The 25,102-nt window shown below is 37.4% G+C and overlaps 1 protein-coding gene across 12 annotated transcripts in view; it reads right to left on the bottom strand.

The window, feature by feature from the left end:
• Positions 1-14,470: 14,470 nt before the first annotated feature.
• HNRNPR (heterogeneous nuclear ribonucleoprotein R) overlaps positions 14,471-25,102 on the bottom strand; it is a 36,323-nt gene continuing 25,691 nt past the window's right edge. For 9 of the 12 annotated variants that reach the window (XM_063631552.1, XM_055262080.2, XM_055262076.2 and 6 more), the window contains 4 exons: positions 23,618-23,823; positions 18,598-18,747; positions 15,888-16,009; positions 14,471-15,753 (listed from right to left, as the gene is read on the bottom strand). In XM_063631552.1, coding sequence (XP_063487622.1) covers positions 15,141-15,753; positions 15,888-16,009; positions 18,598-18,747; positions 23,618-23,823 — 1,091 coding nt within the window. In that variant the 3' untranslated portion in view covers positions 14,471-15,140. Of the gene's footprint in view, positions 15,754-15,887; positions 16,010-18,597; positions 18,748-23,617; positions 23,835-25,102 lie in introns of all 12 variants that reach the window. The other 3 variants (XM_055262081.2, XM_055262073.2, XM_055262078.2) reach the window with 2 other exon arrangements.

The raw sequence follows: 25,102 nt of genomic DNA, 5'->3' as shown, positions 1-25,102 counted from the left end.
CCCCGGCTAAAGTGATCCTCCAACCTCAACTGGGACTATAGGCATGATCTACCACACCCAGCTAATTTTTGTATTTTTTGTAGAGATGGGGTTTCGCCATGTCGCCTAGTCTAGTCTCGAACTCCTGGGCTCAAGCAATCTGCCTGCATTGGCCTCACAGTGTTGGGATTACAGATATGAGCCATTATGCCTGGCTGGTCTTAGAACTCCTTAAAAAAGAAAATGTTTATGGGTGAAAAATAATAAATAGAGAATGAAGAGCTGAAACGGCTGGTTTAGCCACTATGCTAAACTATATATTCTTAGGAGACATGTAGTCCTGAGTTTTGTTTTTGTTTTGTTTTTAAATAGGAGCTATTATCATCTATGTTTTCTTTCTAAAGAAATCACCTCAGCAGTCACTCCTGTCAAATGTATTAATGTTCTATAATGCAAAAAATGTATATCAGACACTAGATTAACCAGTTTCGTAAGTCATAGTGAGGAATGGAAAAGCTTGATTTCATAGGGAACCTTATGAGTTATAGGAAATGGATTAAACTGTTATTTTTGGTAAATCTATTCCATTTTAACCAAGCAACATCTGTATGTCTGTTTTTCTTCAGGGAGGGAAGAAATGGTTCAGAAAAGTGATCATTAATTCAGTTCTCACCAAGGATTTCTCACATGAAGCCTTAAGTTTTCAGCAATGGAAAAATACAAATATTAGGAAACCTACCTTCACCTTTGTTCCTTCAGATTCACACAATCACTCCACCTTTACATTTTAATATTTTCTTTAAATAAAATTTGAACTAGATAGATGAAAATTCTTAAAAATCAGGCCGGGCGCGGTGGCTCACACTTGTAATCCCAGCACTTTGGGAGGCCCAGGCGGGCGGATCACGAGGTCAGGAGATCGAGACCACGGTGAAACCCCGTCTCTACTAAAAAATACAAAAAATTAGCCGGGCGTGGTGGCGGACGCCTGTAGTCCCAGCTACTCGGAGAGGCTGAGGCAGGAGAATGGCGTGAACCCGGGAGGCGGAGCTTGCAGTGAGCCGAGATCGCGCCACTGCACTCCAGCCTGGGCGACAGAGCGAGACTCCGTCTCAAAAAAAAAAAAAAAAAAAAAAAAAAAAAAAAAAAAAAAAAAAAGAAAATTCTTAAAAATCAAGTTACTTGATCATATCCAGTGAACATTAATTAATTAATTTTTTTAGTCAGCTAAAAAAAAATCAGAATATACACATTTTACAAACTCTTCTGCTGTCCTAATCTAAATCATATATATTATTCATGTATTGCAATTACAATCTGAATATTTTATTAGGAGCACAGGATACCTTTCAAACTTCCAATAGTGTTTCTGGAACATTTGGTTTGATGATTATCACTAATATTTATAAATCTTTTATTGTCTCCTACAATCTTCTCTAAATTATTTGAAGACAATGACCATAACTTACTAATTTTGTATGCCTAACTCCTGAAACAAATACACAATGGCCATATAATTTAGAATGAATATTGTATCAATTATCAATGTTAGGTATAAACTAGACAACATTTTCAATATATGGCTGACTTTGAACTAGTTATCTATATTTGGTTGATGATGTTTAAGATCAATCCATTTAATGATATCCCTTCCTAGGCATTAACAGGTTGCTCGAGATGTTACTGTACTTTCTGAAAAGAAAAGAAAGTTAATTACTTTTATAATACTTCTTAAGGACAAAAGCCAGGAGGGGAATTTCTGGAAATCCCTATTATCGTATCACACTATGAAGAAATAAACTAGCAATTGTCATATAGGTCTTGCAATCCTCATTTTAAGACAAAAAACCCCATGTTACATCAATAAGAACAAGATTAGAATTAAGAATTTCCAACAATATTGCAAGCCATGATAAAGGTTTCTTAACAGAACTCAATTTGGGTTCTGTTATCTTATTAGAATTAAACATTTTTCTCAAATGTTTATTGGTAGGCAAGATCACATAAGTTATATACTGAGAATAATTCATGTTAAGTGTTCAGCTGGCGGAGTACTCATACTTCTTTATTCAAGGCTACATATATCTATATACACTTAAGCAATCTGCCACAGCCAGAATCTTTTTTTTTTTTTTTGAGACAGGGTCTCACTCTGTCATCCAGGCTGGAGGGCAATGGCACAATCTCAGCTCACTGCAGCCTCTGCCTCCCAGGTTCAAGTGATTCTCCCACCTCAGCCTCCTGAGTAGCTGGTGCTACAGGTGCACTCCACCACACAACTTTTGTGTTTTTTGGTACAGATGGGGTTTCACCATGTTGGTCAGGCTGGTCTTAAACTCCTGACCTCAAGTGACCTGCCTGCCTCAGCCTCCCGAAGTGCTGAGATTACAGGCATGAGCCACCATGCCTGGCCCAACTACAATCTTTTGAATAAATTTTATAAAACATTTATCCTGGTTTTGACTTACTTTCCAGATTAAAAGATAAGCGGGCACAGTGGCTCACACCCGTATAATCCCAGCACTTTGGGAGGCTAAGGCGGGCAGATCACTTGAGACCAGGAGTTCGTGACCAGCCTGGCCAACATGGTGAAACCCCATCTCTACTAAAAACACAAAAAATTAGCTGGGCATGGTGGTGCGCACCTGTAATCCCAGCTACTCAGGAGGCCAGGCAGGAGAATCGCTTGAACCAGGGAGGCAGAGGTTGCAGTGAGCCGAGATCGTGCCACTGCACTCCAGCCTGGCGAAAGAGCAAGACTCCGTCTCAAAAAAAAAAAAAAAAAAAAAAAAAAAAGTTTTTAAAACCATCTTTCTTTCTGTATCAGAGAAGATAACATTTCCTATAAGAATACATATGGAAAGCAGGTTCTCTACACCCACCAATTTTAGGGCCCAGCATAGTGGCTTCCGTTATGTGTAATTCTGTATCTTGCATACAAATGCAAACACACACTCAGGTCTGATAAGTAAGCCTTTTAACAAACTCTTCTACAATGGCCTTGAAAAATATAGGACTAAGTCCCGGCATGCTGGCTCACGCCTGTAATCCCAGTACTTTGGGAGGTCGAGGCAGGCGGATCACCTGAGGTAAGGAGTTCAAGACCAGCCTGGCCAACGTGGGGAAACCTGTCTCTACTATAAATAAAAAAATTAGCCGGGTGTGGTGGTGCATGCCTGGAATCCCAGCTACTCAGGAGGCTGAGGCAGGAGAACGATTGAACCTGGAAGGCAGAGGTTGCAGTGAGCCAAGATCATGCCACTGCACTCCAGCCTGGGCAAGAGTGAGACCGTGTCTCCAAAAAAAAAAAAAATGTATAGGACTGGAACTAAAAATTAGGCAATGGGATAGCTTAAAATATTTGCTTTTTGTTTTTGTTTTTTGAGATGATGTCTCACTATATTGCCGAGGCTGGTCTCCAACTCCTGGGCTCAAGGGATCCTCCTGCAATCTTTTCCAAACAAGTATTAAGTTTACCTAGGTTAAAAACTTTTTTTTTTTTTTTGAGACAGGGTCTCACTCTGTCGGCCAAGTTGGAGTACAGGGGCCTGACCACAGCTCACTACAACCTTGACTTCCCGGCCTCAAGTGATCCTCCTACCTCAGCCTCCCAGGTCTGGGTCTACAGAGGTGTGTCACCATGCCCAGCTAGTTTTTTAAATTTTTTGTAGAGATGGGGTTTCGCCATGTTGTCCAGGACAGTCTTGAACTTCTGGGCTCAAGCAATCCTCCCACCTTGGCCTCCCAAAGTGTTGGGATTACAGGCGTGAGCTACCACGCCCAGCCCAAAAGTGGCTTCCTAAAGACCAAAATCCAATACATTTTGGCTTAAATTTTTATAAATGATGAAAAAAGAGCAAAACAAATGACAACTATCAACATAAACAAAAAAGCCTAAGTAATCCTTAATTTCAGACAAAACTATATTACTTTAAATTCTAATTAGGTTAGCTTTATTTTAGACATAAACAGCTTTTAAGTACACATAAACTTTACCACTTAGTTCTAACCTCACATTAGGTCTTTCTAATCTAGAGTAAAGAATGTACACTTTAAGTCAGGCAGAAGAGGATCTGAATCCTGGCCTTGCCACTTCATAGACAGGTGGCCAATAGCCAGAAATATGAAGTTACCTAACCTCAATCTTTGAATTCCTTATATGTAAAGTAGGTAGGAACAATACCACCTACCTTGCAGGGTTGTAAACTACATGATATACACAGAACATAAAATGCCTTAGTACAGAGCATGGTACATAGCACTTACACCATAGTAGGTGTTATTAATCTATCATTTTAAAAAAAGCTCACCATGAAAAAAGAAACAGCAGAATGTTTTCCACCCATACTTCATCTACACTATTTTTATTTTTCAAGATAAAATTCTAGAGCTGAAAATCAGACTTTAAAAACATTGTTTTCAGGGATCACCTTCTAGCTCCTAACTTTATATAAAGATGGACACATTTGTAGTCTCTATTCTTCACGAGAATTTCCCAGCTGTTGATCTATGAAAATTGTTTTTATTTTTTGAGACAGGGTCTCACTCTGTAGCCCAAGCTGTAGTACAGTGGCGTGACCTCAGCTCACTGCAACCTCCGCCTCCAAGGCTCAAGCGATTCTCATGCCTCAGCCTCCTGAGTAGCTGGGACTACAGGCGTGCGCCACCATCCCTGGCTAAATTTTTGTATTTTAGTAGAGACGGAGTTTCACCATGTTGCCCAGGGTGGTCCGGAACTCCTGAGCTCAGGCGATCTGCCGGCCTCAGCTTCCCAAAGTGCTGGGATTACAGGTGTGAGCGACAGTGCCCAGCTGAAAGTTGTTTTTAAAAAGTCACCTTTACGGCTGGGCATGGTGGCTCATGCCTGTAATCCCAGCACCTTGGGAGGCCAAGATTACTTGAGGTCAGGAGTTCCAGACCAGCCTGGCCAACAACATGGTGAAACCCTATCTCTACTAAAAATACAAAATTGTTGGGGCATGGTGGCAGGTGCCTGTAATCCCAGCTACTCGGGAGGCTGAGGCAGGGAGAGAATCGCTTGAACCCAGGAGGCGGAAGTTGCAGTTAGCTGAGATTGCGCCACCGCACTCCAGCCTGGGCGACAGAGCTAGGCTCCGTCTCAAAAAAAAAAAAAAAAAAAAGTTAGGCCTGGCACAGTGGCTCACGCCTGTAATCCCAGCACTTTGGAAGGCCGAGGTGAGGGGTTCACGAGGTCAGGAGCTCGAGATCAGTCTGACCAACATGGAAAAACCCCACCTCTTACTAAAAATACAAAAATTAGCCAGGTGTGTGCCTGTAATCCCAGCTACTCAGGAGGCTGAGGCAGGAGAATCACTTGAACCCGGGAAGCGGACGTTGTAGTGAGCCAAGATTGCACCATTGCACTCCAGCCTCGGTGACAGAGCAAGACTCCATCTCAAAAAAAAAATAGTAATAAATAAGTCACCTTTAACAATTTTCTTCATTAGTTTGCTTTTGCTTACTACCCAAGATTTACTTGGTTTTTTTTTTTTGGTGGTGGGGGTGTTGGTTGGTTGGTTGATTTTTTGAGATGGAGACTCACTCTCTCGCCCAGGCTGAAGTGCAGTGGTGTGATCTCGCCTCAGTGCAACCTCTGCCTCCCGGTTTTGAGTGATTCTCCTGTCTCAGCCTCCCAAGTAGCTAGGTACAGGTGCACGCCCGCCTGACCTCAAGTGATCCACCTGCCCTGGCCTCCAAAAGTGCTGGGATTACAGGAATGAGCTGCCACACTTGGCCCAAGATTTACTTTGAACTAGTTAGTGAAAACCTTCCTGGGGAGACAAAGTTACAGATTCCAAAAATAAAACCACATAGGCATTTTTAGTAACCTATCAACCTTTCCTTTCTGAGCTTTAAGTTATTTTTATTTTTTCTATAACTCATGTAACTGTTTTCAGATCTAATTCCTAAATAAACATGCCATGACATTTTCTCAGCATCCTGATCTTTTCTGCATATTCCTTCCCATTATTTTCTAGCAATTCCTTGAAACTACTAAAACCTGTTTTTCTAAATTCATTTCATTTTCTTGCAGAAAATGTTCCTAACCTTTCCTTGGGATCCTAAACACTATTAAACATTTGTGGCAGCCTTTACCATAGTTTTAAATCTCAGACCAACTACATCCAGGCAAATCACTGCAAACATCTGTTGTTATCTTTTCTACTAAGATCATTTTCCAAAATCCCCCAAAATGTGAGATAATCTGTAACTCTGCTACTGAAAGTGTAGTCAGGAACACTGGCATCACCTATGAGCTTGTCAGAAATGCAGACTCTTGCCCATCTCAGATTTAATGAGTCAGAATCTGCATTTTAATCAAAATTCCCAGAAATTCCTACCCACTTCAAGTTTGAGCAGCATTTTTGAATGACGAATTCTGACCTAGACAGCTTAACTAGAAAATTTAAATAATCACTAGAAATTCCTTCAAAATCATTTGATATGTGCAAGAAATGGTCTTTCATCTTTTCTTTCACATTTAGGAAAGTAAAATAGAAATGACATTACAACTAATGAAGACATCCACATTACTACTCATCAATTAAAAGGAAGTTTCAATAAAAATATTTATTGTTGGTTGTATTTAGATCAAATCGTTTTCCATACCAACTCTATAGATTATATTTAAATATGACTAATTTGGTAAGGTTCTATTTCTGAACAGGAAGCATGAAAAGGTTTCAAAATGACAAGCCAATGCTAAACATGTATCACTTAACCAAAAATATTTAGTTATACGACAGCTAGCTAGAACACCCAAGTCCTTCTGACCAAGCCAATTCAGGTACTTGAACAATAGCCAAATAAATAAGTACCATTATAATCAATAGGTTCAAATGAAAACAGAATGTTTTGTTAATATTTTGAGTATAACACACAAAATTTTCAAAAGTGATTTAGCTGATAAAAATAGTGGCCTTTTAAAACGTATTAACGGCTGGGCGCGGCGGCTCATGCCTGTAATCCCAGCACTTTGGGAGGCTGAGGAGGGCAGATCACGAGGTCAGGAGATCAAGACCATCCTGGCTAACACAGTGAAACCCCGTCTCTACTAAAAATACAAAAACAAAATTAGCCAGGCGTGATGGTGGGCGCCTGTAGTCCCAGCTACTCGGGAGGCTGAGGCGGGAGAATGGCGTGAACCCGGTAGGCGGAGCTTGCACTGAGCCAAGATCGTGCCACTGCACTCCAGCCTGGGCAACAGAGCGAGACTCAGTCTCAAAAAAAGAAAAAAAAAAAGTATTAACTTCTGCTTAATCTACTTAAAAACCTAGGCTGAAACTGAAGTTTACAGACTTAAAGGATTCCTAACTGAAGTACAGAATAATCTCCCAAGAACACACATATAGGAATGTTTCCAAATTCTATTAAACAGTATTGAGATCTGCAATAACCCGGTATTTTTGTATCTAAGGAAATATTACCCCTTAACATACTTAAAAACTGAGCTCCTTTTCTCACCAACGTTACCATACTTGACAATACTGATCCTCACCTTCACCCCATGGGAAAGAATCTTAAAATGATCAAACTCCTTGTTATTTTAAAAGGCAGGACTAAACTGTGTCTAATTTAATCTCTTGCCTCTTTTTTTTTTTTGGAGACAGAGTCTCGCTCTGTCACCCAGGCTAGAGTGCAGTGGTGGCAGGATCACAGCTCACTACAGCATCTACCTCCCAGGCCCAAACGATACTCCCACCTCAGCCTCCACGGTGGCTGGGACTATAGGTGTGTGCCACCATGCTCAGCTAATTTTCTGATTTTTTTGTAGAGATGGGGTCTCCCTATGTTGCCCAGGCTGATCTTGAACTCCGGAGCTCAAGCAATCCTCCCACCTGGGCCTCCCAAAGTGCTAGGATTACCGGCGTGAACCACCACCGCACAGAGCCCCTCCTGCCTCTTAACAAATGGACATCTAGGCCTAAAAGTCACCATTTGGAATTTTAAGTAAACAGCTGAATAAAACACTACTCTTGCTTATGAGTTGGAGGAAATGTCTACACGTGGTCTTGATTTTGGTCACAACTTTCAATTCTAAGGAAATAGAAATGTAATTTCTTTTCATAGCTATAGACAGAAGATATCTCCCTAGGTGAATATAATATACTCCACAGGAAAATACCTAACAAAATCTTGTTATTTCTAAAACTAAACTAAATAAATTCAGGGCTTTTGGTAGAGCTAAAGCTTAAGCAACCCTTTATTTTTGGAAGAAATACATCGCAAATCAGTGAGATGCCCCACCTTTCATTCCACCTCCCATTCTGCAAACATCTAAAGATGCCCAAGTTTAGATATTTCTGCTCTTAGAACATTCCTTCCTGTTTCAGTGAGTGATCTTTTGATCTTGGAACAAAAAGAATATAACAAAACAAGAACAGTAAATTCTGGAAAACACTAACCAAAAGGAAGTATACTGTCTACTCATTATTATCTTGAAACAATAGGGTATTCACTTTTTCTTCCCGGTAACTCAGTTTAACAGTCTTCATTTGAAAGAAACAAGGCAGAATACATTACTAGTCCTTCTTAATGCTTTCTTACTCAATTTGTTTATAGACTATTAGGTCCCAATCATCTTCCTTTTAAATATTTTTTGCTATTAACGGCACTGATTACAGAGGAATCACACATTACTTCCAAGTGAATTTCCATTCTGAGTTGCAGAACTTCTATGTTTTTGACTGGTGAGAAACGAAGTACACCCTCAAGAAAAATAAGTCATAAGAAAAACCACTGTATCAGGGCTACCCGCAAGAGAAGAGGAAATCTTATAAAATTAACTTTAAGACAAAAAGAGAGAACTCTTTATACAGTACTTCCTGTAAATTGGCAGTATCTCCCCCGATGATGCATCCAAACTGTCCAACAAAGCTTTCCTCAAATAATCCCCTCACCACTTCTCCTTCACTTGTGGCATGTCACATCAAGGGCACAAGGGCACTGGGGCAATAAAAAGCCTGCTTAAAGCACTGTACAAGTGTTTCTGTTTGCCCACCTGTGTAGATTCTCTAGGATCATTTCCAAAATGCCACAATTTCCTCAGAAAAACGCTATTGGCAGCCTGTTATGCCACAGCCAATATTCCTATCTGCCACCTGTAGATCTAGTTCTAACCTCAGTCAAGCTTCCTGATAATTTAATTAATCTCTGGGGAGTTCAGCCTTTTCATTTTTACTATCCTACTCCTTCACTACCTTCCTTAGAACAGGTACAGTATCTAGTACTAAATTTGAAGACAGAAACTCCATTTGACTACAAAAGCCTCAATCACATAACTACTAAATCTGTTTTGCACAATCAAACCCATCACACCCCACCCAAAATCACCAACACAACATTTTGAACATGTTAAATTTTATTAAAAATATTTAACATCGTACAAATATTCCAATACATTCATGGTACATGAACACTGTACCAAAAGCATGATTTTTATTAAACTAATGATTAAATGGAAAAGGTCTTGCAAATGTCCCTATTTTGGTATTTCTTATGTTACTATATCCATATCAGCAATTTATGTTTGCAGGAGCCTTCAGTCCAATTATAGAAATAGTCTTAGAACATAGTACCTAACATTATAATAGGATTCACTAAGTACAAGTCTACCTATGTTATTGAACAGGCTAGAGAAGTCCCTTTTGCCCAACCCTCATATGTGAGAAATCAAGAAAAGCAATGTTCATGGGATCCTGACAAATCTACTATATAAAGTGAGAGCCCTTATTTAAATTTGAGCAATTTAAGTTTTTCCCCAGAATGTCTCCTTTGTTGGTTCCATGAAATGTATTTTAAGTGTTTAAAGTCAACAAACTGGCATTGCATTTTCCTTAACTTACATAAACTCATTAGAATTACATGAATATTCCTACTGCTTATCTTAAAACTTCCTAAGGAGCATGCTATTTAGTGCAAGTTTTATATCCCGATCCTTTCTGTCACTGACACATGCATAAAATGTTACCTTAACACAACCCTGCAATCACTGCAATTCTTAAAATTATTACATAATTTCATTCTAGTGTTGTACAACTAGTCTATAGCAAACTTACAGGTAAGGGTTTATATTCATGACACTGACTAGCATATTTAACACCTAGGAAAGTCTTTCTAGACTGATATTCTCAACCAATAAAGAAGATACAATGCTGTAAGAATACTGAGAAGGTTCTTCAGGCATGAAAATCCATAATTACTTTTAATCAGTGCTGATACCATATTACAATTATTTTTTATATGGTATGGTCAGAAATGCCTAGTGACTAAATTTAATTTCAATCTATACCTTACCATCATGGAATCCCCTACAGACTATAAGATGAGGGATTTTAATCTTCAGCAATAATTTAAATATTGACTCTTAATTCTACCAATATCTACTAATCCTATCAGCGATCCTAGCTTTCACACAAAACACAAGTTGTTCATAGGTTTATGCTTCTGCTATGTTCAAGGTCTTAATATTTCAGCTATGTAATTTCCTCTTGACCCAAAGTCATTGTCTCAACATATCTCTAAATTGAGGCCATTATTGTCAAACTGCTAAAACTTTTTAAAGTTTTATTTTACAGTGTTAAGATTAGTTTGGAAGATTTTTAAAAACAGTATCTTTGGTGTTTAAGCCCTCCATTCTATCAATGTCTTCTTGTTTTCACTAAAATTAGTGTGCAATAAACATCTCTTTAAGATGCATGTTAATCTATCCAACAAAATATAGAAAATATAATACTAGACTGAAATGACAGTTAAAGCTAATTTATTGTCTCTCCAACAGACTTTTTAAGATTATAAGGTGTCTATTTTGCTCACTTAAAATATACCCTGAGTATTTCATTACTTCATACTTGCAGGCCTTTCCTGCTGATCTGCTACCAATTTAAGAGTAAGTGAAGTGTTATTATATGTTCCTATTGAGAACAAAATAATTTAATATTAAAGTCCTATTTTTCTACAAGGCTGACATAATTGCCCACTTACAGGATATGGGCATTCTCCCACACTTAATGCCCCACTACTGATAAAAAAAAAAAAAAAATAGGAAAAAAAAAGTTCTTACCAACAATTCCACTGGTTATCGTCCCCAGCGAACCCCACCTAGCAAGTCGACATCATGACATGTCAGGTCAGGGCAGCCTCAACCTCGCTTCCCTGATAGTCAGGTGATAAAAGGAAGGAGTTAAAACAGGAAAAGTACACTTGCAGATTTCTGGATAACATCTGAAAATGATTAAAAAACAAAAAAAACAAAACAAAACGAAACAAAACCAGAGCTTCTGGTAACCTCTAAATAAAAAAGTATATACATGTACTTTTATTTAAAGAAAAAAAAACTTTTCTAGAAGGATTAACAATAATTAACTTCAAATTAAATATTATTAAATTGCTGACCAATACATTGTATATGCAATATTTTTAAAGCTTGGTGTTTGCATTTGAAAATTAAGACCTAATCAACAAACCTCTAATATAAAAGTAAACATGTCTGGCTAATGGATTTGTTATTCTGGATTCTCCAGTCAGTCATCCAATCTACTGGTTTTCTCAGAACAACTCCACCCCTAAGTTAACAGAAGCTCCCATTCTTAGAGAAACATAAACACACTTATAAATCCAGTGTAGGCTTTCTATAAGGCTTTTTCTTAGCTGCTCACTTATGAGATTCCACATAGTAATTGTCCACATAATAATGGACTACACTAACATTAACTTTGGTTAGTTTAAGAATACTGGTAGCTCAGTATAATAAAATTCTCTTTGAAAAATCAAAATGACAAGTTTTAACATATTTAGAAGCCTTGATAATTGACAAGCAATAGCCTTATAGCAAGTATTTACTGGAAGGGTTTGGTTTTACAAATACACAATTAATAAAATGTAGGTATGATTATATTCAAATGGGCAGGAGGCAAATGATGTAATGAGTTTCAAGAATAATATTATATGGCTTTATGCTAGGAGTGAAATTTTACGTCCCTTCTCTTTTAGAATTTAAAATATATAATTTTTTTTTTTGCATGCTGACCTGTTTAAAAAGAATTCATCTCCTAAGTCAGATTTCAAAGTCAAAAGAGAGAAAAATTATCTCCTACTATCAGAAAGCATTGGGCTTTCTTATGCAGAATAACCCCAGTAACTAAAAAAACCTGAAAAACAATTATGCTAAACTCATTTTAAAAAAACTACAGAATCATAACTTTTTCCTTATCTGTTCACCAAATAAACCTGGATTTATTAGAAATCTGGCAACTTATTAGAACTTTTTTGCTCTTAAAAATTAAAATACCTTCATATAAATACATACATTTAAGCAACTGCTATAAATGAGTGATCAAATAAAAATTAGTATTCCATTATGGGGAGGGGCATATTTGTATCAGTCTCACCAGGGTACCTACAAAGAATAGCTGTATACCTCAATATATTTCCCAACACACACTTTACTGAAACAGGCTCATAAATAAAGCCAAATCAATTAGCTTGGGGAACAAAAAAGATGGAAAGACAGGAGAGCAGGAAACCAAATTCCTTAAACTCATAATTTGTACCTATTTAAAAAAAAAAAATGCCAATCTAGAATAAAGACCTCCCTCAATTGACATTTTTCAGGTTTATATATTACACTGTTAGATTTATTTATGTGAAAAGTTGAGCTCTGAATCTATTTTCTCTGAATGCTGCTACAGTGTTAATTTACAAGACATGAAAGAAGAAAAGCTCTTGAGTTTTAATGCTTATAGAATTATGCTTTACAATTTAAAATAGCCACAAAACCTATAAACCAAATATTAGAGGGTACCTCTGCAAATGTATTTTTAATTAGTGAAAAGGACAGAGGAGGAGGTGGCCACTTTAAAATTCAAAATATAATTTGCAATTAAAGGAAAGGATTTTGACATGGAACCCAAGTTTTAATCTTATGTTTTTGCGAGGGTTTATGTTTTCTCAGAATCATTTCTATCCCCATTCTTAGCATTCTTTATGACAACTTTGTAGCTTGTAATACCTAATTAAGAAATACAAACAACTCAAATTTTATTTGTAGATTTTGTTCTTTCCAGAAAAAAAATCAGGGTTTTACTTAAGTCTAATTAGATGTATAGTTACAACTTCAAATTGTACTTTCAAAGTTTAAAAGCAGCATTTAAAGAATGTTTGGTGTCTTTACTTGCATACATGGGCATAAGAAAAACAACTGGATCTGTCTTACCAAAGAAATACCCATGTTAACTCAAAACTATCATACAACAGACCATAATTCCTTTATGTTTCCAAAAAACTAAAATAAGGTCTGTTAAATGACTATACTGTGTAATGAGTGTACTTTGAAAAAGAAATGAAATATATTGACTTTCATCAGTAAATATTAATCTTACTTGAAATGAAAAGAAGCCATGAAACCCAGTATCATCTAGCCAAGATTACACAGAATTAAGTGGCTTATGATTTTGAAATCTAATATTCCTATCACAAAGACACCAAACAGGAACAAAACACAGAATAATGGTGTATCCATTTTAATTATTCCCCAATGGCTTCTGATATTTTTATCATTATAAAAACACTTGAGAACCACATAAGAATAAGATGAAGGGGAAAACTTAATAGTAATTTGAAAGTGATTCAGACTTTTCTGTACCGTAAAGCTTAGATTCTTTTGTTCCTCTCATTCTCAAGCAAAAAAGTCATTAGAATAAATCAGAATTTCTAAAGGAAATAGGGAAATAGATGTTATGTCTTGGCCAACAAAAAATTTAGGCACCAGGGATAGCAGATAAATAAAAATAAGCGAGGTGTTAACAAAAGTCAGAGGTATTACTACTGGATATTTTTAAGCCTCTCTTACAAGGCATGAATGTTTCTCAAAGCAAATTTACATAGTAATAGGAAATTATACTCCTAAACCAGTAACTGAAATGGTAGTCACGATCATTTTCACTAAAGTCCGCAGTGCAATTGACGCCACAGTACTAACAGTTTTCCCTGTATGTACATTCACTTATCCAGCAAATAAGGTTTTCAGTCACAAATTATCCCTTACAAAGAATGTGGGTCAAAATAAATTGCAGTCTGCTTCCCCAGCCACATTTTATTTGTTTTAATGCAAATTATCCAATGCCTGCAAGAATGCTCAAAAGTCTATGAACCTGTTTTTTTTTTTTTTTTGTTTGTTTTTTTTTTTTTTTTGAGACGGAGTCTCGCTCTGTCGCCCATTTAAATAAAAGATAAAATTTCAAAATTAGAAGAGACTACGAGAGAACACCAATCAATGAAAGTGCTAATTGGAATAAATACTTGAATTTAGACTAATCCTCAGTCTAATATCCACAATACATGTTGGAATAGACAAGAAATTTTGCATGAATTTGATCACTCACATAGGCAGTTATACTTTGAAAACAATATTCCTTGCAAGGATTACGAATAAAATAATGTTTTAGGACACAATTGAATTTGAAATAGGTAATGTTTTGAATAGATTTTTTAGTTTTATTGAAATCTTACATGAACAAGAAATTGGAAATACAATCACATCAAAGAACAAATTGTCACGGCTTTTGACGTTTAAGCCAAACAAATTTTGTAGGGCAGATTTCAAAAAGGTGTGAAGTTATAACAATTTAAAAACACAGTTAACCTACTTCTAGGAATGCAAAACATACAATCATAGGTTATTTTCAATACAAGAAAACTTAAATTTGTTTGCTTTAATTTCTTAAAACTAAGACAAAGCACTAGCTTGTATTTTTATTTACAGCATACTCCATACTCCTATGTAATCTATCCCAAATCCAAAAAAATGAAACTGTCCAAAACCAAAGGTTCTGCAAAATCATGATTTAACAGTGTGCCCAGCTTGTTTTGAAGCTAAAATGAAGCCTGAAACAATAAAAGCATTGTAATCCCCAGAATAAGGGAACTCTGCAAGCCCAATAATGTCCAAGAGCATTTATGAAAAGAGGAAAAATAAAAAGACTTGAGTATATATACAATAGTGATTTCTTCAGCCCAATACAAATGGCAGCAAAATGCTACTTAAAGATGAAACAGTTAAGCCAATTTTTTTTTTTTTTTTGAAGAATGTAGATCTAGAGCCAATCATATCTTGCCAGTATCATTTTCAAGCCCTTACTTGTCTACTTCCACTGTTGCCCATAAGTATCCTGATAAAATTCCTGGTTGTCATTATTGTAACCATAGTTACCAGAATAGTCACCACCTTGCTGAAGCGGCTGCTGAGCGATGGGTTGGGAACCCCAGTTCTGTTGGTTGTTGGTCTGACGACGCTTGGAATCAGGCTGGTTGTACCCATCTGCCTTTCTCTTGCCTCCTACATTGCCCCCACGATTGCCCCGAGATCCACGGGAACCACGGCCTCTCTGCTGTTGAGCAGGACCCCCTCTGCCACCCCTAGAGCCTCTTGGTGGTCCCAAAGGTGCCCCCCTCTGTGAATAGCCAGCTCTACCTCTTGGAGGTGGTGCTCCCCTCCCCCTTGGTGGTGGTGGAGCACCTCGCCCTCCCCTTCCTCCTCCTCTTCCTCTTACTGCATAGCCATCATCATAGCCGTAGTAGGGATCTTCATAGCCTCCACGATAGTCGTGATAATCATAACCATAGTAATCATCATAGTAATCTTCATAGCCATAGTAATCTGGAGGGTAGCCATATCCACCTCTCCCCCCACCACGACCCCGACCTCTAATTGGAGGTGGCATGCGAGGAGGAGGGTGGTAGTAATAATCTTCATACCTAGCAAAGGAGAGAAGGGAGAAAAGAAAAAACAAATCAGTTTGCTTCAAGACTCTGATTTTGTTTTATTAATCTGATCTCCATTATCAAGTTATTCCTCGTCCAAAGATATATCTACTAAAATGTAGACTCACGCAGTGCTTCTGGAGGCCTGTCTAGCAGCTTGGCGCTCTTTCCTTTTCTTGTCTGGTGGCTTGGCTAAGACTATTTCAATCTCTTCCCCTTCTATTTCTTTGCCATTCATTTCATCCATAGCCTATAAAAAATTAGAAAAGTTATTTTACAACAATATAAAACTATATTATGTTTTATATAGTATGTAAGCTATTATACTTGTGTAATTTAATATACTTAACAATTTACTTCACAATTATTTTAAATGGCAAAAGGTGAATCTAGCCAGAAAGTTAAACACAAACACACAAAGAAAATGTTTCCCTTGACCTTATCTTTTTATACGTAAATTACATTTAGAACAAAACCGACCTCCTGATATTATAATTTAAAAGATAAAAGGGCTGCCACCTATTGCTGCTCCTTAATTCCAAATAACTCCTTAAAAGATAAGCCATACCAAAGAAGCAAATCCATACCAGGGAAAAATGCCAGTATTAATACGAGCCAGACAAAGATTAACTTCTCGGGATTAGAATTTTAAAATAAACATGTAGCATACAACATACAGGTCTTACACTGTTCTTATACAACAATTTCATGGATCTGAAGCACAAATGAGGTTACTGAGTGAGATTATCTGTAAAATTCAAGAAGATATTAACACAAAAAAGCCTAGGTTTCCCTCACAATGCTTAACCCAAAATGTACTTTGCTTGAACAGTTAAAAGTATAGAGCCAGAAAAGGCCTGGACTAATGAAGACTCAAGCAATTATGTAGAAAGCAGTAATAAAACATTCCATGTTCTAGCCCTTTGTTCATGTTGTTCCACCTAACAACCTCTGCTGTACATCAACAGGTTCACGTACTCAGTAACAAAATGTCACCTCTTCATGATATTTCATTTTTTGTTTCCCTATACCTTTCCCCACTCTGGGCACACATAAAAAAATGTTCTATTAGAGCTATCAGTGATTTGTAAGTATCTAGACAAAAACAAAACTAGTCCTCAAGACTGCAATTTTCCCTTTTACCACCTCAGCTTTGCATTGCTTCAGTTAAAGCAACTAAACAAGTTTACAAAAGCTTCCTGGCATAAATTAAAAAATGAAACATCCACCCTCTGCCCTGACCATCCTGGTGACTCCCAGTTCCCGGACTAGATATTTTACAATTTCATAGGCTTCTTTGGCAAACCATCCTATAAATATTTTCAATCAGGACAACCAGTTATTTAAAACCAGTCAAATCAAGAGGAATATTTGGAAAGCATAAAATTATTAGTTATCTGCATTCTATACCAGTGAAATTTCAGAAGCCACACATTAACAGATAAGAGTATAACAGCATAACAGATAAGACTCCATACTTCAAAGCCAGATTATTACTGAGTTTGTGATCTTGGACAAGTTATGAATTTTATGAACAATACTGCCTCATTAATTAGCTACCATCAATGAGCAAGCCGATTAATTATAAACCAGTCAGAGATTCTATAAAGCCTGTTTTAAAAGCAGTAGCCTGGGCAAAAAACAAAACCAAAAAATGCTCAAATTAGAGGTGGCAGTATCCCACCGACCAAACATGCAGAAAAAGAACCATGCCTGTGTCACTAAGCATTCTGGATCTATCTTCCTAATAACATAAACAAGATTTTTGTAGTGTTTTGCCTTGCTCCCATCTCCCCAAGGAAGGAGAGATGAATAAGAAAAAGAAACTGAAAATTTCACCCATTAAAGATAGTCCTAAACCATTGTCAATAGAAAGCAGGTTTTGTGTTCCAGATACCATATGAAAATACTTTCTTCACACTTTTCATTATCATCAAAGACTAAATCAACTATTACACACAAGTGATATCTCTAACAATTACCAAAATCAGTAAAACATAGTGAATGCTATTTTAACTCTAAAATGATTAAATAGGCCGGGCGCGGTGGCTCACGCTTGTTATCCCAGCACTTTGGGAGGCCGAGGCGGGCGGATCACGAGGTCAGGAGATCGAGACCACAGTGAAACCCCGTCTCTACTAAAAATACAAAAAATTAGCCAGGCGTGGTGGTGGGCGCCTGTAGTCCCAGCTACTCGGAAAGGCTGAGGCAGGAGAATGGCGTGAACCTGGGAGGCGGAGCTTGCAGTGAGCCGAGACTGCGCCACTGCACTCCAGCCTGGGCGACAGAGCAAGACTCCGTCTCAAAAAAAAAAAAAATAAGATAAAATAAAATGATTAAATAAAGGTAAAACTAATCATACCCTCAAAATGTATCTACTCGATTAAACATGGTATACTGTATGAGTCATGTACACCACTCAGTTTCCTTCATAGGTACACAAACTGAGGTAAACTAAGTAGTTATAATGCATTCATTACCTATTTAGTGTTTACAGCAGCTAATTTTTATACCTTGTAATACTTCCAAGGCATCATGCTATCGAATCTTACAAATACGGAGATTAAAAATAACTTGCCTAAGATCACAAACCCAGTAATAATCTGGCTTTGAAATATGGAGTCTTATCTGTTATATACTATTACCACTTTACAGAGATTAAATAGAAAGAGTTCAGCAAAAGCTAACAACCAATTTTATTTCAGTTTTTAAAGTTACTTTAAAGAGTTCAGCAAAAGCTAACAACCAATTTTATTTCAGTTTTTAAAGTTACTTTGTGTTTGGCAAGTTTCAGAAACAAAATTCAAATATCAAGAACGAAAATTTCAAAATTTCTACCTTAACAGCTGCTCCTCTGTCTTCAAAATGAACAAATGCATAATCTTTCAACTTCTTTACTCTTTCGAGTTTTCCAAATTCAGAAAATGACTTTTCCAATATTTCTTCTGTCACTGTAGTAGCCAAGTTTCTCACAAACAAAACTTTTACCTAGTAAGCAACAAATAAACAAAACTGTCATTGGCCACTTAATTTTACCTGAAAAGTGTTTCTTCCTGTCTTCATAGCATAGCTTTTCTCCTCTAAAACATTAAGTGCTAAAAGCATTGTTACAGGTAGTAAGAGAAATTGCTAGGAAAATGACACTGATATCAGTCGCCAATTTATAAAAATTATTGGTTCCTCCCTTCTCTTTGTTGTCATTAAAGCACCTAACACTGAGTAGAACCTTCAAGGAACCAACACATAATTATTATTACCAAGTTAATCAACAAATTTAACATGGTTTCCAAGTTCCTTTCAAAACAAGTTTTTCTGTTTCTTTCCTCTAAAACTGAATAACTTTCAAAAGTTCATATGAAAAAATAAATACGCAAGAATAACCAGGAAAAAAAAGAGTGAAATTTAGAGGCTGGCCCTACCAAATATAAACAAACTATAATGCTTAAATCATTAAATCAGGTAGCGTCAATTAGAAAAAAAGGAGAAAAGCTGGTCCATGCCTCACACTATACACCAGGATAAACTCCAAATAGATTGAAAATTTAAATAATAAAAGGGTGGAGGGAGGACTGTGAAAGTATTAGAACAAGGATGATTCCTTTATATAACACTGGAGTGAGGATGACCTTATGACTTATATCTAGGAGCCATAAGAATGATATATTCAACTACTAAAAAGAAATGACTTCTACATGGCAAAAAATACTATAAGCAAAGACAATAAATATGGATGAAAAATTTGCAACATGTATCACAAACAGCTAATCTCTCTTTTATATCAGAGCACCAGAAAATAAGAAAAAGCTCAACAACTGAATAGAAAAATAGGCAAAATTCCTGAATACATGGTTCATACAAAGAAACACATATGGCTCTTAAAATATATTTAAAGTTCAAACCATTCATAGTAAAAGAAGCAAATCATTAATCATTAATGGCACTGAGACATCATTTGTTATCAAGCTGGCAAAATACAAAAGTCTGATCATACACTATTTTGTCAAGAATGATGAAAATAATTCTCTTGTATTTTGCTGGTAGGAATGTAAAATAGTGTACCTCCTACAGACAGGAATATGGCAGTATCTTAACAATTACAGATGTATCTACCCTTTGGCCCACAATTCTACCCCTAAGAATCTATCCTAAAGATATATCTCCACTTGTATCAACTGACATAAGCTTATTCATTCCAGCACTGTAAGAGCTAAAGATTAGAAACAATATCTAGCTGGTTAAATACACTATAGTACCTCACAGGATAGACTGCTGCGTAGTCATAAAAAATGAAGAAGAGGGCTGGGTGCGGTGGCTCACGCTTGTAATCCCAGCACTTTGGGAGGCCGAGGTGGGCAGATCGCCTGACGTTGGGAGTTCGAGACTGACCTGGCCAGCACGGTGAAACCCCGTCTCTACTAAAAATACAAAAATTAGCCAGGCGTGGTAGCAGGCACCTATAACCCCAGCTACTCGGGAAGCTGAGGCAGGAGAATCGCTTGAACCCGGGAGGCGGAGGCTGCAGTGAGCCAAGATTGCACCACTGCACTCCAGCCTGGGTGACAGAGCAAGGCTCCGTCTCAAAAAAAAAAAAACAAAAACAAAAAACCCAAAAAATGAAGAGGAGCTCTATGAGCTGATAGAGAATGATAGGATACACTGTTTTTCCTGTTTTTACATCTCTGAAATAAAGAAACAACTTACAGTCAATGTGATAAGCAAGTACTGTGCCATAGTTTAGTTGGCAGTGTTTTATAACTATTTAGTAGTACATATAATAATGGTGTATTTCCTCAGAGCTGATGAAACAAGATGGTGAATAAACAAAAGGGAGATCAGTGGATATGGTAGGCTACCAACACTACTACCACTCATGTAAGAATTAAGGAAGTATATTCATATTTGCCGGAGGAAATACTAAAAAGAAACCAGAAACTATTAAAACTGGATGCCTTATAGGAAACAAAAGGGGATTTGGTAGACACAGGCATAGGGGTAGAAAGGCAATTTCTTTGTCTATACTTTTCTGTATAACTTGGGAACTAAGAAAATATAGTACCTATCCAAATAAAAAACTAACATATTGAACAAATTGTTGCTTCAGATAAAGGGCTATCTAATACGAAGATACTAATTTAAGGAGGAAAAAAACTAACATTTTCCACAAATGCTCCATCCCCTTTATTATTCTCAATTTGTCATACTAAGGTCCAGCCTCTATGTTACACAGACTCCTACTGGTTTAGTTGCTTTTTAAAAAAAATTCAACATGTACTTTTTTATGATGAAACGATAACATACTATATGAAAATCACTTACTAAAATGGTGTTTAAAATGTTCAACAGGAAAAAGGGTCCCTTTAAGAGACATATATTAGGCTTTTAGGTTTTGGTACATTGTAAAACTGACCCAACTTGGCAAAAAAATCTTCAGTGAATTGTAAATTGATGTGAAGAACAGAAGCTTTACTCAAATGGATAAACTTTCCTTTTCAATTAGGAAACAATAAAGGAGCTGGGTGCGGTTGCAAAGCACCAGTAGTCCCAAGCTACCTGGGAGGCTGAAGCGGGAGGGACGCTTAGGCCCAGGAGTTCAAGGCTGCAGTGTGCTATGATTGCACATGTGAGCAGCTACTGCACTCCAGCCTGGGCAACATAATGAGACCCCATCTCTTAAAAAAAAGAAAACAATAAAGGGCTCTATAATATTTAATCCTAAGTTTATAGAGACCTCCTTTTCATTCTGAAACCTGTTTTAGATCTAGGAAAAAGGAGTTACCAGAATGAAATCTTGAAGTTTTCTAACCCTAAAAAAAGATTAGGATGAACTTCCATCTGAGCAGTTACCAAAGGTTATGTGAGAAGTGGCTGGTAAGCAAATTACAAGCTATACTTTTGGTTTTCATGGGATTTTATTCCTCTTTTATAATATGTAATACATCTATAATACTATTTTAAAATATTTTTACAGAAAAAGCAATACAGGCTATACTTAGTTACTACAGGTAGATTCAAAGTTGTGATGAATCTTAGAGATTGATCCAGGCTCAATAAAATAGATGACATCCATGTTCAGTAGTTTACCCAAAGTCATAGTTGTATTAGGAGAAGAAACAATAGGAATTAAAATCAAGCTAGTAAAAAATCAAAATAAAAACTCACAGCTATTTAAATTCTCTATCCCTTTCCTAGACACTCATCTACTCAAGGAATATGAGATAAAAGATACTGAGTAGCACTTCTGAGAGTCTCTCTGGTTCATTCTCAATAGAACTTATCCACTTAACCCAAAGATGTCATTGCCTACCCAGACTTTATACAAGTATAAACCAGGGTTCTCCTCCAAACTACTCAGAACGAGGGTTTGCCTCCTCAAATTCTGGAATAAAAACCTTGACTTCTGACTTATCAATAAGAATCCAACCATTAACTCATGGGCATTCAGAGTTGCTGCCTCCCTGTGAAGGGAAGAGACAATTAAAATGCTCAAGAGCTCATTGCAAGCAGCAGAAATGCAACTCCGAGGCCGGGCGCGGTGGCTCACACCTGTAATCCCAGCACTTTGGGAGGCTGAGGTGGGTGGCTCACGAGGTCAGGAGATTGAGACCACCCTGGCTAACATGGTGAAACCCCGTCTCTACTAAAAATACAAAAAATTAGCCAGGCGTGCTGGCAGGCACCTGTAGTCCCAGCTACTTGGGAGGCTGAGGCAGGAGAATGGCGTGAACCCGGGAGGCAGAGTTTGCCGTGAGCGGAGATCGCGCCACTGCACTCCAGCCTGGGCGACAGAGCAAGACTCCGTCTCAAAAAAAAAGAAATGCAACTCTGATGTGTCCTAGGAGTCGCCCAAAGGAAAGCTTAAGAACCAGTACTCAAGGCACCACTATTAGGATCCTGACAACGCAAGTACAGGAATTAGGAGGGAATTGAGGGCCCTTTACAGGACTTGCCATGCATATTTTGCCACTAACAAATAAGAGCAAACACGACAATCTTTTGCCTTTCTTCATGGGGACAATACACTATGGAATTTGATAATTTAAAAACAACAGGCAGGGCGCGGTGGCTTATGCCTTAATCCCAGCACTTTGGGAGGCCAAAGCGGGCAGATCACGAGGTTCGGAGTTCGAGACCAGCCTGGCCAACATGGTGAAATGCTGTCTCTACTAAAAATACAAAATTTAGCCGGGTGTGGTGGCAGGTGCCTGTAGTCCCAGCTACTTGGGAGGCTGAGGAAGGAGAATCGCTTGAACCCGGGAGGCGGAGGTTGCAGTGAGCTGAGATTGTACCACTGCACTCTGGCCTGGGCGACACAGCAAGACTCCGTCTCAAAAAATAATAATAATAAATAAAATATTTTAAAAAATAAAAACTACAAAAAAAGCTTAAAAAAAGAAAAATTAGCTATAAATCTAAATAAAACATAATTCATGGCCAAGTAATAAAAGTCATAATATAGTCAATGAAGATTATAATTTATAATCTCCAAAACATTACTTCTCTCTTTACTCAGGACCTTTTTTAAAAAAAAAAAAAAAAAAAAAAAAAAAAAAAAAAAAACCCTCTATCCCTCACAGTACCTAGCACTAAACAAACACCCAGTGTGTATGAAAATACTTAATTGAAGGAATTTCATTTCAGTTCCTTTTGCACATTTAATCTGCAGGAAAAGGGATGGTTAATGGAAATTCCTGGATACCAAGACAGGCTGTTAACTTTAGTGTTAAAGCCACTCCTTGCCAAACAGTTGAAGTCTAAAGCTACAATTTCTATTTACCATAAAACTCAAAATATTTGAACTTTACTCTGAGTACAAAATTTAAATGATGACCCCATGCCCATTCCAAGCAACTGTATTTACCTTAGCCATGACTTCTGGATCTGGTTCTTCCACAGGGTCAGCCCATTCAACTGTAACTACATTTCCCCACACTTTTACTTTTCCACTCATCAGCCGGCGTCTGGCTTGTGCTGCTGACTTGTGATCCTCATATTCAAGGAAGCAGAACCCCCGATTCTTCTTTTTGTCATCGGGTTGATGATAGAGAATAACGTCCACCAAACCCTCTGTTAAACCAACAGCCAGATATATAAGCCAAAAGCATCCACCACACATCTAGCGATTAGGCAGACCTAAATCCGCTTGACGATGAGCAAAATATAAGTGAAGCAGCCTCAAAATGAGTCACTAATTTTGTAGACAATTAGATCAACATAATTAGATATGGGGTTTGGGACAGTATTTGATGTTCCTTTTTAATTTTAGGCGTTCTGAAGGTACAGCCATATACAACAAATCTACCATATTCTGACATTTAACATGCTACAATGTTTTAGAGCGTTTGATATAACATGACTTTATAAAAGCACTAACAAGGATCTTAAAAACAAAATTAGTAATATAAACCCAAGAGAACTAACTTTTGACAACTAATCATGGCCAAAAATCTTCCTTGAAGCTAACTTAAAAGTTACTATTTTTACCAAGAATGGAATATTAGTGTTCCTCTAGTCTTAGTCCTTTGCCCTTATCTCTCCGTATGTGTTCTTTCTAAATAATGTCAGCTAGCCCTACTTTTAAATGTTACCTATACGCTTATAAATACTTAGATTTTTTTCCTACCCCAGACTTCTCTAGCTCTAGATGTGCCTACGTTCTTACCTGATGTATCCTCTTTGATGTCTTAGACATTGCAAATTTAACATGTCCAAAACTGAACCACCATGGCCAAAATCTGCCTTCCCTAGACTTCCTATCTAATAAACAGTGCCATCCATCTGGTTCTGAAGCCAGAAATTGGTTAGACATTCTTGATTTCTTCCTTTACTTCAACTCTCCTATCCAATTCCAAACTCATTTACTTCTTTCTATCTCCACTGCTATTACCCTAGTCTAATCCTGTATCTGTACTAGTAGGACAGCTTCAACTAATTTATCAGCTTCCACTCATGCCCCTTCTCTCCAAGCCCCTATCCACAGAGCGGTAGGAATAATATCCCATAAACATGAAATAGGTGTTATTTCCTGCTTAAAACCTTTAAATACCTTCTCATTATATATACAGTAAAAACCCAACTCCTTACATGGCCTACAGAAGCCCTGCCTACTTCATTTCATACAATTCTACTCCTAATTCTACCTTTTAATAATACTGGCCTCCTCAGTTACTGTAATTTACTGACTTCTTTCTTGCCGTGGAATCTTGGCATGTGCTGCTGTCTTGGAATGCACTTCCTTTTCCTCTTTGTGTGCTACATCCTCTACATCCTTCAGGTGCTGGCTGACATGTCATCTTATCAGAAAAGTCTTCCAGAACCATCGAAACAGGGATAGTAGCTATTCTCT

The sequence above is a fragment of the Symphalangus syndactylus genome, chromosome 22 (genome assembly GCF_028878055.3).
Source record: "Symphalangus syndactylus isolate Jambi chromosome 22, NHGRI_mSymSyn1-v2.1_pri, whole genome shotgun sequence".
In the NCBI taxonomy this organism is placed as follows: Eukaryota; Metazoa; Chordata; class Mammalia; order Primates; family Hylobatidae; genus Symphalangus; species Symphalangus syndactylus.
The sequence above is the reverse complement of the archived record's forward strand: the minus strand, read 5'-3'. Positions and strand labels throughout refer to the sequence as shown.